Here is a 14967-nt window from a genome sequence, read left to right as displayed (position 1 = left end):
AGGTTGCCAGTATAAGCTCGTCATTTGAGAACTTCCCGCTGTTACCTTCAGCACACTTCCTTATGGAATGTCTTAATTATGCAAGTGCAAAATATCCCTATAGAGTTAGTTTAGATTAAATGTTGGAGAGTCAATATCCGACCTCAACATGTTAAAAATAACCCCCAAAGTGTTATTATGAAATAATGTGAAATTAATTTTAAAAATTTATATTTTTACCTTTTCTTTCCCACTCTTTAATCATTTTACACTTGAGCTGACACTTGCCATCTTTAAGTGGCCTGAGCTTTTACATTAATATATGACAATTTAAATCCATGCTCTTATATACCTGCTTAGAAAATATTCCATTGCATCTTTGGCATGACAGCACTAAAGCAAGACCTTCTGACGTCTCGTTGCCAGAAAGCCTGATCTGCCTTAAAGCTGGTATAATACCAGCTGAAGTGCAGAACAGCCGGTGGTGTCCAGGCTGGTGTGGTGACAGTGGTGTGCTCCACCCCTGGCCCCAAGAAGACATCTCTGCAAGGGGCTGGCCTGGGGCTGGAGGAGGAGATCCAAGTAGTAAACTAGCGATACAGTCACAAGAAGGTTGACACGTTTTCCTTCTTGTAGAACATCCCCTATACAAAACATCCAATGTTACGCAATAGCCTGCAGCATCCTCAAGATGACTGCAGTTGCCCGTACCTATAAAGTCCATGAGGATTCCACAGTATTCATGAGGATTAAAATGACCAAAGAGGAAAAACATGTGGTGGCAATAGTTGACCAGCTTTGAGACTGGCTGCAGACAATCTTCTACGTTTAGAACCAATTTCTGCACATGATTTAGTCTGATGACATGGTACCTACAACTGGGTCAACAACAGTCTTGAGCCTGCAAGATGACCATCTTACATCCACAGCAAAAACAAGTGACAATGGATCACTCACAGCCATAGCCTCCTCGGTAACTTCTATAGTTTTCTGTTATTACCACTGAACTTTCCATCACCATCCACTGCAAGTTCTGTCTCAATCCTAATCAAGGGGGTTAGAAGCACTCTCTGAGGAAGATCTTGGGAGTCCTTAGTGGAGGGACTCTGGAAATACAGCTCTCTCTTTAGGTGGTACCAGGATGAGATTGGTGAGACACTGCAACAGGTTGCCCAGGGAAGCTGTGGCTGCCCCATCCCTGGAGGTGTTCAAGGCCAGGCTGGATGGGGCTTTGAGCAGCCTGGTCGAGCGGGAGGTGTCCCTGCCCATGGCAAGGGTTGGAACTCGATGATCTTTAAGGTCCCTTCCAACCTAAATCATTCTATGTTCTATGGTTTCCCAATCCTAACAACCAGTGTAAGACAGAGGATGTATTTCAGCATATGCTGAACTTGTGCCTGAGCACTGACAGCTGCTTAGATTCCTTGTAGGATTTTCTATTGGATCAGGCAGTTTTAAGAAGGTCAAGATTGATAAAAATGGGACGCTATTTGAAGCAAGAAAGTAAGCAACAATGCATCGGTCTGATCCCATCATCTTCATCCCCATAACTATTTTGGAAGGTACTCAGACATAGATGGGGTCCCTACGAAGGAAACTTGGACTATGCATAACGTTTTCTGGCAGTAACTTCACACCTGGGTGAGAATTCTGTCACACTAAGGTGCCACCTGGAGATGGATGTTAAAAAGAATGGCGCTCAGAAAATATGAATTTCTCAAAGTATGTAGTGTCTTTCACGACTATCAAAAGAAATTTTAAATTGTAAATAGCCTACATTTGGAGTAAGTTTAGAAAGTGAGCGAATGGACACAAGTGTGGAAGTGTAACCTACTGCCCAGTAACAAGCGGTCACAGGGATACCACGAGCAGAACGCATTTAAAGTTCAAAGACTTAAGCTTTGGAAAAGCCAAAATTAAGCTAATAAAAGTGGGTGTTTGGGAGCTATCAACAGAACAGTTTTCTGTTAGAAAATATTTCATGGATCAGTAAACAAATAGATAAAATACAGAAGTTATCACACATTAATTCTGTCCAAATATTCCATAACATGTTATTGAAACACCTCACTTTGATTTTGCTTGTATTTTTATTTTTACATGGAAGTGTATCTTGTGACACAATGAAATGGTGTCAAAATGGTGACTGAAATTAGTCCCTTAAATCCTGGTGAAATAGGACTGAATTCTGTTTCTATGTTTTTCAAAAAGAAACAGTTATTTGGAAGCTGCATGTCCAGTAGTCTTAATAAAATTAAACTACTTTGAGTAACTAAAAGTGTCTGAAAGTTTTTGTTCTTGCAATAAAGTGCACTTTTAACAGCCATCATTTGCATTTCGTGTGCAGGATTTCATTCCCAAATGTGCTTTCATTTAAATGGAATATATGGATTTAAATCAAAACAGGCAGATTCAGAAATATGCTGGATATTACTAAAAGATAGAGCTCACCACCGTTGGTTTTTTTCTTTTTTACCATCAACCATAGAAAGCTTTATTCCAAGCCTGATCACACTTTCAGTTACAAAACATGTGGCAAAGAATAACAGTTAACACGCAAGATCTGCCATATTTCTACTTGCCTCTATTCGCATACTGGATTTTCCATATTGAGGGATGGAGAACAAACCTCTCCCATTTTCAACATAACGAATATACCTAATGGTAGCAAATAAAGGTTTTTATTATTTTTAATTTCACAAATCTTTTGCTCTCCCCAAGCCGCCATTTGTTAGTGCAACAATCCAGCACAGTGCTAGTTGCTGAGGTATATACATGGTTAAACTAATTTCACTTTCAACCAAAACCGCAATGTTTTCCTGTTTTCCCTCCTTCCCTTTTTTTTTCCCAGGATACTGAAGGCCGTACATTCACCATTTTAGATTTTTAAAAATAATTCCATTCCAGAGTAAAGAGTGGTTTTGTAATAGTGACAGGCTGCAAAAAGCAATGGCCTCATCTTTTATCACTCATAGAACTCCTGCTGTACTTTTTTTTTTTCTTAAAATATATTTTGTGCAAAATTAAGTTCTGTGTAGGTCTGTACCATAATCTGGAAAAAATTGTGTATAAAATGTACTTAATTTTTTAAAAACAATCCCAACATCAAACAACAGAGAAAGAAGAAACAGATCAGATGCAGCTGAAGTTTTCACATGAGAAACTAAATATAGTATGTTCTTAAAGCTCCAGTAATACATTCTTTCAAAAACCAGAATGCACTTTGGTCATTATTAAACATTAGTACAGAGGCAAATAAAATACAAAATGCTTGTTTGTGTTGCTTTATATATAAAAATATTTTTATACCACATAAGTTTAAGATCCATTACTTCAAATCTTTCAAGATTCTGAAGATTAGCAAACACAGTGCAATGTCCAGACTCTTGTCACCTAATTACTTGTCATTTCTCAGTATGAGCCCACTATTTTAGAAACATAAAATCCGCGAATACTTCAGCCTGGTGATATTAATCCTCCCGATATAATTTGTAGATGGAAATGTTGTTCCCATTAACTTAAGTCTCCAGGTGTTCCAATGTTGTTCCAATTAACTGAAGTCACACTGAAGGACCACGAGTCAGTAGGACTGGTCCCTGCGGGAGGCAGGGAGAGGTGGGAAACCCAAGGCCGGGAAATCCCAGCCGGGAAAGCACCAGGGAATGAGCCATGCTGGGGAGGACTGAGGTTATTTGAACACACAAATCTGCAGAACACCAGGCTTCATGAGCTCACCAGAGGAACTTGTTTTCTGTGTTTAACTGTTCTTAAACTTCAATGTGGTATGAATGGCATATACTATAGTGTACAAGAGAGCATCTATCTATCTTACGCTCAGTCATTCATAGCATTCCGTTCATCAGTAAATCTTTCGCTTGTTTAAATATTCAACTTCAACATATAATATATACTGCTCCATAGTTCACCATAATATATTCCAATTAATATACATTTATATGTATATATATATATAAAGTTTTTCATTAAAAGTAACAATAAAAAGTGCACATATTGAGCATGCACAGTCAGAGCTGCGCAGAACAGCTCAGTATTTCAAATAAATACAATATTTAATTTTATCAAAATATCATACAGCATGGTAATCATTTACAATTATTGCTCTAATAAAAGTGTTAGCAAAGAGCACTTGTTGACTTGTTATATAATACCTTATTAATATCCAGGATATTTAAACTGCAGCCGACATGAGTTTAGATCCTGGAATTACTCAAAATATTAAAAATTCCCATTTGTTTCTAATAGTAATATAAAATACTTCTGCTACCTGTCATACTGCATTGTCAGTACTTTATTTTTTTATGTCTCATTTTTCTATTGCAACCAAACATCTATTGATGTTATGTTGTCCTCATAAATGATCGGTGCAAATGAAATATTCTAATCAATTTTACCACACTATCAAAAATCCAATGACTTCCATATAGCGCTACTGTAACTAAAAGTGTTCAGCATCAGCTTCAGCTTTAACAACAGATACAGTAATTTAGTGTAATAAATTTCAAGTTCTCAGACACACAGTTTTTGACCTTTTGCAAATCTGACCCTTTTCAAAACTAAACAAATAAGTTTGAAAATAAAATATAAATGTCAACTAAAATTAACATAAAACAGTGAGAAGATGAAATAAATACAAAGATTGCACAAGACAGTCAGATGTAAACACTTCAATTTTCCAAACATCCTTGAAGAGGTTGTAGCATCTGAAATACAGATTCAGTGGCTGCTTTGAGGCAGTTTTGTCAATCGATGAGCTTTTCTATAACACTGTGTTATCTCATCTTCTTTATACGCTGTCAAGATTTGATCTTCCAGAGCTGGAAAAGTTAGAGCAGTAAGTCAATGTTATTTCCCATCTCAGCTTTCTGTTTACCAAAACTGCAATACCACCACATTTTTTTCTTTTTGCATTTGCTGCATATTCTATGTAACACAATATAAATTTTACATTCTTTTACTTCTTATAGGAAAAAAATGGGTAGACGTAAGCAAACTCAATGGCCAATTAAGGGCTTTGTGCTACAAGCTTGTGGAAACTAGGATGCCTCATAACCTGAATCTTGAAATAGTTTCCAGAGTTTGCAGTTCAGAGGGGGCAGGGAGTAGGACCTAACAAGACAGTCCTTCAGCCATGACAAAATGACACTGTGTAAGGCTGGTCACAGTAATACTGTATCTACTGTAATACTTTACTGCAGTGCAAGACAAGGGTAGGTGGCAACTTTCTGCATCCCTCAAAGAACTACAAAGTCAAAAATAAGGAATTCAAGAGAGAAATCAGATCTGGGATACAAAGAAAAGTTAAATAAGGTCTTGTACTTATGTCAAGTATGGACACCTCTATATTTATGTCTAAAAATTCTTGGTAATTATGTGTCCTAAATGAAGTTAGAGAGCCACAAATGCAAAGAAAAAAAAATTTAAAAGGGCCGCTTTGACAAACACTATTCTTCTGATACAGCTTAAGTTTCATAACCATTTTCAAACAATAAATCTAATACAGTTAAGAATTCATTAGGCTACAATGTGTGACCTATCTATCATAACGTTCTGAACACCACGGTGAAAAATAAGGATGCTTATTAACTAGTTACCTTTAGATTAAATCCAAGCAAGTCACTGATGACGCCAGAAACAGCTGACAGGATCACAACTTGGGTGATATTATAGAGCAGTGGATTCATTGTAAGCCCATATAACCTAAAGGGACTGTCCAGTTCCTAGTAATGCAAAACAACATCATCATTAAAAAGCAAAAATTACACAAAAGGGGTTTTGTCACATAGGTATTGAGCAATATTAGATAGTTTAGGAAGTCTTAAAGTCACAGTAGAGTAAAACATTCTCCTATTCTTCTACATATATAAAACAACGTGCAAGAAAATACCCATCACATTAACTGGCTGTTGACTAATGCTTCAAAAAATTGGAGGCTACCCATCTAGAGCATCTACCCATTTGCTCATGGAACCATGAAAACAGAGATTTAGTTTTCCTGGCACCAAGATGCCATTATTTTAGAATTCCTTATAATTTTCCAGAAATCGCCTTCAGTGTTAGAAGAGTTGACAGACAACAGAACCACAAAAAAAAAAAAAAAAAAAAAAAAAACAAAAACAAAAACAAACAAGAAAAGGTTTTCCATAGGAAAAGTGACAGAAAGCTACCTCACTACTACTTTGAAAATTTAACAAAAATGTCTTTCCTAATGCAAGTCCCTTACTTTTCCATTAATTTTGAGAATAATTACTGATTAACATAGCCATAAAAAGAATATAAGGGAAAAAATACTAATAACCTTTAACTGCCAATATTTTACTTTTTTTTTTATTGTAAGGATCAAAAAATTAGCCAATATTAATCTGCAACAAAACTTGAACAAAGAGGCTATTTCACCAATTTTCAATTATCGGTGTGTGAATAAAGGCACCCAAAGTTTTCTGGTCTAGAAATATGTCAAATAAAGGAAGAAAAAAAAAAAAGAGAGTTTTAAACTGTAAGAGTGGATTATATAAAGCATAACAACTATCACTGCTTTGGTCATTTATACTTTCTACCTTTAAATTCATCTTCACCCCTGTCCTGCATTGCATCCTGGGCATTGAAAAGGCCTTATAGACCCCTTTTTTAGTAAAGAAGAATTTCAGAGCTCTGCCTCTTATTTCGAAAGAGGTGAAATAAGATGAACAACCTTTTCAATTAGATGTAATGTGGTATAAAACTCTGCTACAAATACAAAAGGTATAAAAGACATGATTCTGAGAAGAATAGCAGAGAAATTCTTTACGGAAAAACTTTTTAGATTTTGGTTTCACCTTACCAATTTGGGGAGTAAGAAAATAGTAAGAATATTCAACATAATATAGTCTTCAGTAAAAGCTTAAGAATCAAATACATGCAAAACTAAATTAAAAACAAAACAACACAATTCCATTTAGCTACTGGTCATGAAATAAGAAATTGGGTTGATTACTAACCACCAAGAATTCATTTAAAGCTCATACTAGGTGTCTTAAAAATCCCTTCTCACTTTAGGGCACGTTCTCACAGTAACTAAGTGATGGCCCGTGCCTGGGATTTGTACCACAAAAGCCAAGTCCCCTGTTGGAAAGGCCATGTCAATTACTACATTTCTGGGAAGAGTAAAACACGAACATTTTTTTTTTAAAACCCTGAGAAAAGTGTGAAAAAGACTGAAGTGAATCAGATCAAGGGTTGATCAGCATCCTGACACCAACAGCAGCTATTTCTCACCCTACCTACATTCTCACAGCACAGAAACATTTCAACCCATGAGATACATCCACTGTCCCTTGGCCAACAGTTGCACAAGTTTGCTACCCAATGCACAGAGAATATTTCCCTTCATTTGTTCCAAAATCAAGTCCTAAAACTCTGCAGGCCCTTGTTCTTATACCAAGAGATACAGTCAGTAACTGACTTAACCAGGATCTCCATACTGCTGTACCATAACTCTCAAGTTGTTGCTTTGCCAGCTTTGAGTGCTCGCTGACTCCATCAGTCCTCTCATGGAAAGTGCTGTGTACTTTTTTTGAGATGGGAAGAATTGCTCAGCTGACTAGAAGAAACACTCCATCATCTCAGCTACTTGCTGGCTAGATTAAACAGAGTTAAGCTACATTTTAAGAATGGCTCCTTGGCGCACAGGAATCAATGGGGTAAGTGACCAGAATTCAATGTGTGTTAGAATGAGGCAGCAAGGTCTTAAAGCACTATTATATGCAAAAACCCCACAATTATTTCTCTTAATAGGCTTGAATTTTCCTGACTGCAGAGGAAAGGTACAGAGGTTTACTGTATGATAACCCAGCCATTCCCTCTACTGATGGGGATCTCCGCACATGGAATCAGTGTCAGTTGTGCTATACTCAAACTGGTGGGAAGGGTGTGTGGACTGGAGGAAATTTATCTGAGGAAGAGGAAAATACTTTTACATTTGACAGTCATTCCACTGCCAGAACAGGGGAACTGTTCTACGTGCCCACTCTATCTTGGACTAAATGAAGAAGTTGAGTCTCTGAAGGAGAAATCAAAATACTGTTGTTACCTTACTTCTGAATCCAAGAATAACAACATGGCAGCATCTTTTTAAGAACTTTACCACAACAGCAGAATGTATAACAAAAACTGAATATTAAAAGCTGAAGCTAGACAAATTTAATTTAAAAATAGTTTACACACCAGCAGAAGTGATTAAGCACTGTAACACCATGCCAAGAGAGGTGGGGAGGCAAGTCATGAATTTGTTTTTTGTAGTGTCAGGACTGGCTTCCTCTTTGAAAGCCCACTTCAGTCAATTATAAGTTATATACTGTTAATTTTAGTGTAAAAACACACCCGGAATACTAGATTTAACTGATTTTATTTGTTCATAAAAGCCAAACCTAAAATATTTTTTTTTTCCAAGTGTTAAATTTATCACTCTTATTTGGCATTCAGGTAACCCTTAATTAAGTTTTGGATTCGGGCAATGTTTAGTCTGAAGGAGAATGAGACATTCCTCCCAGACAACTGAAAGAACAAAACAGCTTGCTTCCCAAATTTTGACACATCTGTGAGTTTGAAGGAACAGAAGAACCCAGCAGAGGCAACTTAGGATCAAATGTGTCTTCCCAAGAACCTAACCACTGCTTTGTTAATAACAACACCACCACCAAGCTTAAAAGCCCTAAGCGTATTCATGCTTTAGCTCCAGATGAGTGAAAGTAAAATGAATTTTCTTCAGTAGAGTTCTAGAAATATGAAGTAATAAAAAATTCACATTCTCTCACTGTGAAGAAATATCTTCTACCCACCAAATATAGTTAGCTGGCAAACAGGATAATATTGCATATGCAAAAAACTTTTCTGCTAATCAGCAAAATTCCATGCAAAAAAAAAATAAATTGCCAAATAGTTCAAGGGCACAGCTGACAAATATCTGAATTACATTAAATTAAATCCATCTCTTTAATTCACTTATAAATGGACCTATGTAACAATTTCTCTCTGTCTTTCAAAAGTCTTCTTTACATACTGTCATAGAAGAATCCAACAAGCATAATCTAGTTTTAATTTGAAATGCTAACCACTGACTGTTGTTAAGAGGAATTATTTTTGTGGAAGAATACAAATCCTCAAGCAGGTTATCACTAGAAACAGATATCGACACTCAAAATAGAAAACAAAATTGCATCATTTATTTCCCAAGAATTCATCAGCCTGTCCATCCCAAAGTACCATCTCTCATGCTGCTCATAGACTATTAAAGAATAAAACTTATTCTTTAAGTAATCCACAACGATAGCAACAAAACCGACAGTAGAGTATGAACAAGCAGCATTGCTGGGAAAGTTACAGAGCAGATTTAAACCAAAGCATACTGCACTGCCTGCACAAGTAAGGCAAGTGACTCAGTAAGCAATCTATTCTGTTTCTTAGTTATATATAATACGGTAATACTATTTTAACGCTTACCTTCAATAACTTAGTAGCAAGTTTTAAAACATTGTTCACTAGTGTCAGTTCCTCCTTCTTATTAGGCTTTTTCTCCATTTTCAAGTACAAGTTTATCTGATCAAAATAAAATACAAGTACCACCACTTATTCAGAATTTAAAGGAATTAATTTGGAAATATTTAATAATAAAATGAAGTGATGCCTCAGCAGCCATATGATAGAACAGCAATGACTTTCTGCAAGAAAGCAAATTTTTAGCTTCCTTTTTAAATTTTAAGAACAAATACTGGTTCAGTACCATAAGAAAATATATTTGACACTATATATGCAACAACTTTAAAGTTTAGTGTAATCTACAAATTAGGCAAGAAAAACCACCACATATGTAAGGCTGCATAATTTCTTTTTCCTTCTTCAATAATTGCCTCAGGTTTGTCAATTCACTTCCAGTAGCTTTTTATACTAGTATGCAGACCTTGCAAGGCTTAACATCCCCAAAAATTACTGAATAGACTGAAATACTAAAACGTAATTCTGTTAATGTGTAATTTCTTTTAAAAGATTTTAGTATAATTGAGTACTTCATGAGCACCTTGAGTGCAGAAAATCAATCTTTCCAGTGCCTTGAAATATTTGAAAAACTATTAAACTCTTCATTGCTGTAGAAGAACAGTACATTGATCATTTCAACACTTCTGTGATCCAGACTTTTTTAGGTCTTTGTTTCTGAGAAAGTTTAGTTAAGAGTACAAATTAGGTCTCTCTCAGCCTTCTAGCAATTTTGAAACATCAGCTTCTGTTCTCAAATGACCTATATTTGATATCCTAGACCAGGCAAAGGTTAATTTTTCTTTTTTATTGCATAACAAAAGCAAATCAAAGAAAAAATATCTTGAAAAGCCATGAACCTTTTATTTTAGAATGATGACCTTCAACAAAATAAAAAATGAAGAATTTAGCAATAAGCTGAAGAAGTCCTTCACAGGACAGAGACTCTTACCAAGTTACAGAAAGGAAGCGATGATATATGATGCTATGAGATATTTCACTACCTTGTTGTAAGCTGGTTATTGAAATAAGGGCCACAGACAAAATAACTGAATATTATCAGATATCCCTAAAAAGGTCACTGTAAGTTTCCTATACAAATTGAAAAATCAAAAACTATGCCAAATATATTCCAAGACATATTAAGCTCCTGAACTATCCATTTAATTTTTAAGTAAATTATGCTTTTAGAGGCAGAGATTCCATTCTTTAAATATAAAATTACTGTTTTCAACAATTCAAGTGTTTAGTCTAATAAACTAAGAATAAAGGCTCTATTTAGCAACTCTGAAAAAATGGTAAGTAATAAACCCTAGGAAGGTTCAAATCTCTTTTAACAGTTACTATGATTTCATTCATTTATGAAAAAAAAAAAAATTCAACATTTGACAACAAACTTTGAATCAGGAGGGGAGCCTGAATGTGTATATGCACAGCCATCTACCATATCTATTCTGAGACTTGAAATTGGCAAGACAACACCTTTGATCAGACCACACAATGTATTTTATGCACAAAGGAACCACTGAGGCACTTAATTTACAAGACCAATTAAAAACACTTTCAGAAGGACTTGAAAAATTACAGGCAAACAGCATCCAGTCAAAAAATCCCTGGATGTAAAACGATTATTCTTTTAGTTTCCCATCATGATTCCTAATCATGAAATTCATAGGTTGAATAAAAAGCACACAGAAGTAGCTGGAACTTTGCTGACAGAAAGCAGAATTTGCAATTTCATTTTATCAGTGAAGGATTTAAATTGAATCTGGGGGTTGAGGCTTGTTTGGCCTTTTGTGGTTTTTTGTTGTATTTTTTGGGGGGTTTGGTTTTAAACCTTCATTCTGTTCTCACTAAGCTAATAACACTGGTGTGCGATTTTCAAGGACACCAGTTCAGATGTGCTTTTTTAGATCAAGCGAGTATCAGTCAATTATTTGGGCTTGGCCTCTCATGAAAGGCCAAAATGTCAGACTTTCATGAGTTTGCCTGAGGAACACTGTAAATATGCTTTGGCATATGAATGTGAAACCAGTCCAAAATGAGTTCTACCCAGGGTGACGTGTCTCCTTTTTATTTTCTGAGAAACAATTGTGAATTCTATTTTGGTTTTCATTTCATAAAGCTCTCAGGCGTTTTTGAGGGAAATGACTTCTAACAGGATAAGCTGGATTCAATACAAAGCTAAGCGTCGGATGACATAGTACTTTCTGAATTTTATTTTTTATTTTTAAGTCCTGGGGACATAGAGTGCTTCTTTCAACGTGTATACTGGCTTAAAATGTTCAAACACTGACTGTCATGAAAAGCATAATTTAGAAACCTATGAAAGCAAAACAAAGGCTTGACACACTGTCTCTCTCACCTTGCTCTCTGCATTTTCTTCCAATCCTTATCCCAAACATTTCCCTCAATTTTCAATCCAGAAACAGAGGACTGTGTTGTCTCACTACACCATAATTAACTCTCTGATCCAGACTATTTTAACACATCTAAAATGCATGCCTGAGACCTACCAGATGAATTACTTGTTTAGATATAAAAATATAGGTCTATACAAATTCTCACCTGCTCAGTAAGTAATATTGAGGTATTGCTGTACTTTTTACTGGTTTCAGATCCAAGAGTAACAAATCTTAAGAGAAAAAGAGTTAGTGAAATGCACCAAATTACAAGTTCCCAATTGTAGTGACAATCAAGGAAGATCTCATGCATGTGAAGCAGCTGAAAACAAAAGAGAAAAAAGCTAAATTAAAATTTAATTCAAACTAATAGTTACATTACAACGTAAGAAAATAATTACATATCTCCCCAATTCCAAGAAAAAAGTTCCCAGTAATAAATATATGGGTTGTTTCTAGGCACAAAAGATTTTTCAATCATAATTTAAAATCAACACTGTGTCAAAGATACGAGGTTTGAGAAAAGATATGATCTGAAAGGCTCAATCGGAATTTAGATACATCTTTTTTTCATTATCCCTAAAGCAACAGAAAAAAAATATACACTCTAAGACAATTTTAAACTCGTGTTCAAACTTGCAAAGACACTATACGAGATAAAAACCAAAATATACTCTCAAAATGTACTGAATTATACAGAAAATTGAATCCAAGCACAGCTACTGCTAAAATACATCCTCATTAAAATATTTATAATTAGCTACCAGGAAAACACATGAGCGTTAACTAGGGAAGAAAGTGGGAAAAAAATACAACCAGAAGCCATTGAGAAGCTTCCCTGTATTCTGAAACAGAAGCTCAAGGAAAAATCTTAAGCAGTAAAAATCGTCTTTAAACACAGACTTGCTTACTAAAAGATATTCCACTAGAGGGCAGGCCAATATAGCCAACAATCTTGTTTCTCACAAAAATCATCAACCAAGGTCAATCTCAACTGTCTTTGCAAAAAGTGTGTTTTGATGTAAAATGTTGGAAAAAAAACCCGCGTGTTCCAAAATCCAGGATGGAAAATGGAAGAGGACACAGATTTAAAAAGCAACAATAGTATCATGTTAGGAATTATGCTATCAATAAGTTTCTTTAGTTCTCCTAGAATACTATTTTAAAGTAGGTAAAACGAACAATACAAAACGGAGCTTAATCTTCTGAAAAGCTGTAACAGCTGTTACTGATTTTTCACTGTGGTCTTCTAACTTAATAGGTATCACCATGCAAAAGGCACTCAAAATTATTTTAAAAAATAAAATTTAAGTCGTGGGTGTTTCTATACACGTAAGATTTCCTCACCTGTGCACAACAGATAAACACAACTGAGATAGTCAGTAGGAAGGCAGATGAAACTATCACGTCAACTGAGCGTTGAGGACCTCGACGCTGAAAATAAAGGATATGCACATATGTGAGTGAAACCCTACCCAGTCAGCACTGATATTTAGCATATCCAGTTAGATTCACACCTTGAACCTACGTTTCATCGTGACTCGCAATTCGTTAATCTGAGTTCCAAACACCATATTAGACCCTAATAATATCACTACATTTGAATACCTCTAAAGGCACGTGAGATTAATTCGGATGCAAACACTTAAAGGTAACTATGATAAAAGAAAATATTCACCACTTGTTCAGTCAGCTCCTTCATGATGTGAAGTAACTTTAATTTAGGCAGCATTCCCTGACATAAAAAATTCGATATGGCCTAGGCTTTAACCTCAAGTACCAAACCAGTGCTAACGGAAGATTTTTGAACACCACATCACAACAGGATATCAAGATACGATTTCACATGGCTGGTATTTTCCATTATTTGCTTCTTTTTGACGCACGAACATTTTAGCTGTAAATCACTGTCCCATTATGGTAGGTTCAATAGTATAATTCTCTCCTCCAGAACAAGAAGGAAAAGCGGGGAACAAACACAGTTGTCTTGAAAGGCGCAACCTCACTGTTTTCAACCATTTTTTTCTTGCTTACTGGTACAATGAAACGTTTCTACCTACTGAGCTTTTTCCTCATTTTTTTAATTAAAGAATTAAACATCCTGTGCTACACTGAAACATGTACAAGTTATAACATTTATTTCTCTACTTTGTTCTCCAGATATGCTACTAATTGTATAAACATGAGAAGAATGGGAGGTGTGCATATATATATAAGATATATTTGTATATGTGTGTGTGTATATATATAAAGCCTTCAAGATACAACCTTGAACTCGGAGAGATAGGAAGCTTAACTACTGAAAAAAAATGAAGTGTAAATTACGACTGCAGGTATGCATACACTACTTCTGTACTGAAGTATAGAAGTACACAGTCTGCCTGTGCGAGACTAGAGATGTGCATATACCCCGGTTCACATCTTCCCAGGGGGACACATAGATAGACGGGTAATACGCAAGTGTATTTTGGACAATCGCTATGCCAGTATATGCCAGCAGCGCCAGTGCAAGAAGGTAGCCCTGCTCCTTAGCTGCTTGTCTCCATTCCTTTCCTTGTGCTGGCACAGGCATTACAGAGCTGCCCAGTGAACCAAGCAAAGCAACAGATGGAGGTGAAAATCACTGTTCTTAACCGGTTATTTTTCAATTGGGTCAGTTCCCTATGACCTGCCTCTGACCACCGATTGCTTTTTTCTTAGCCACGTAATTATAAAAATGTTTCTGGTGACACAAGAAATGGTGGAATATATAGGTGTGGTTGTGAGGAAAGAAGGCAAGACGCTCTCTCCACAACAATGTTACCATATACAGTCTTTAAAGCATCAACACTACATTCTGTTGTCCAAATGATGTTACCCCTCCTTTCCTCCTACCCAGCAGCACATTATAGACTACAAGGAGAAAGTCTCTCAAACGTAAATTTTTCACACCCTCCCCAACAGATACCTCCATAACACAAGGCATGTTGTAAATGAATCACCTCAATTCCTCTTAAAATGATGCATCTTTCATATTTAAGATTATGCTTTACATAAAAATTTTGCCTGCTTACAGTTCCTG

The 14967-nt window shown here is 35.8% G+C and overlaps 1 protein-coding gene across 4 annotated transcripts in view; it reads right to left on the bottom strand.

Moving 5' to 3' along the window:
• Window positions 1-2194: 2194 nt before the first annotated feature.
• Window positions 2195-14967, bottom strand: part of PHTF2 (putative homeodomain transcription factor 2) — a 72048-nt gene continuing 59275 nt past the window's right edge. For 3 of the 4 annotated variants that reach the window (XM_054217603.1, XM_054217608.1, XM_054217626.1), the window contains exons 14-18: window positions 13254-13340; window positions 12073-12228; window positions 9475-9570; window positions 5592-5717; window positions 2195-4814 (exon numbers count right to left, since the gene is read on the bottom strand). In XM_054217603.1, the coding sequence (XP_054073578.1) occupies window positions 4794-4814; window positions 5592-5717; window positions 9475-9570; window positions 12073-12228; window positions 13254-13340 (486 nt within the window). In that variant the 3' untranslated portion in view covers window positions 2195-4793. The remainder of the gene's footprint in view (window positions 4815-5591; window positions 5718-9474; window positions 9571-12072; window positions 12229-13253; window positions 13341-14967) is intronic. The other variant, XM_054217616.1, reaches the window with a different exon arrangement.

The sequence above is a fragment of the Rissa tridactyla genome, chromosome 1, assembly GCF_028500815.1.
Source record: "Rissa tridactyla isolate bRisTri1 chromosome 1, bRisTri1.patW.cur.20221130, whole genome shotgun sequence".
NCBI classification, from domain to species: domain Eukaryota; kingdom Metazoa; phylum Chordata; class Aves; order Charadriiformes; family Laridae; genus Rissa; species Rissa tridactyla.
This window is presented reverse-complemented; position numbering and strand designations above follow the sequence as displayed.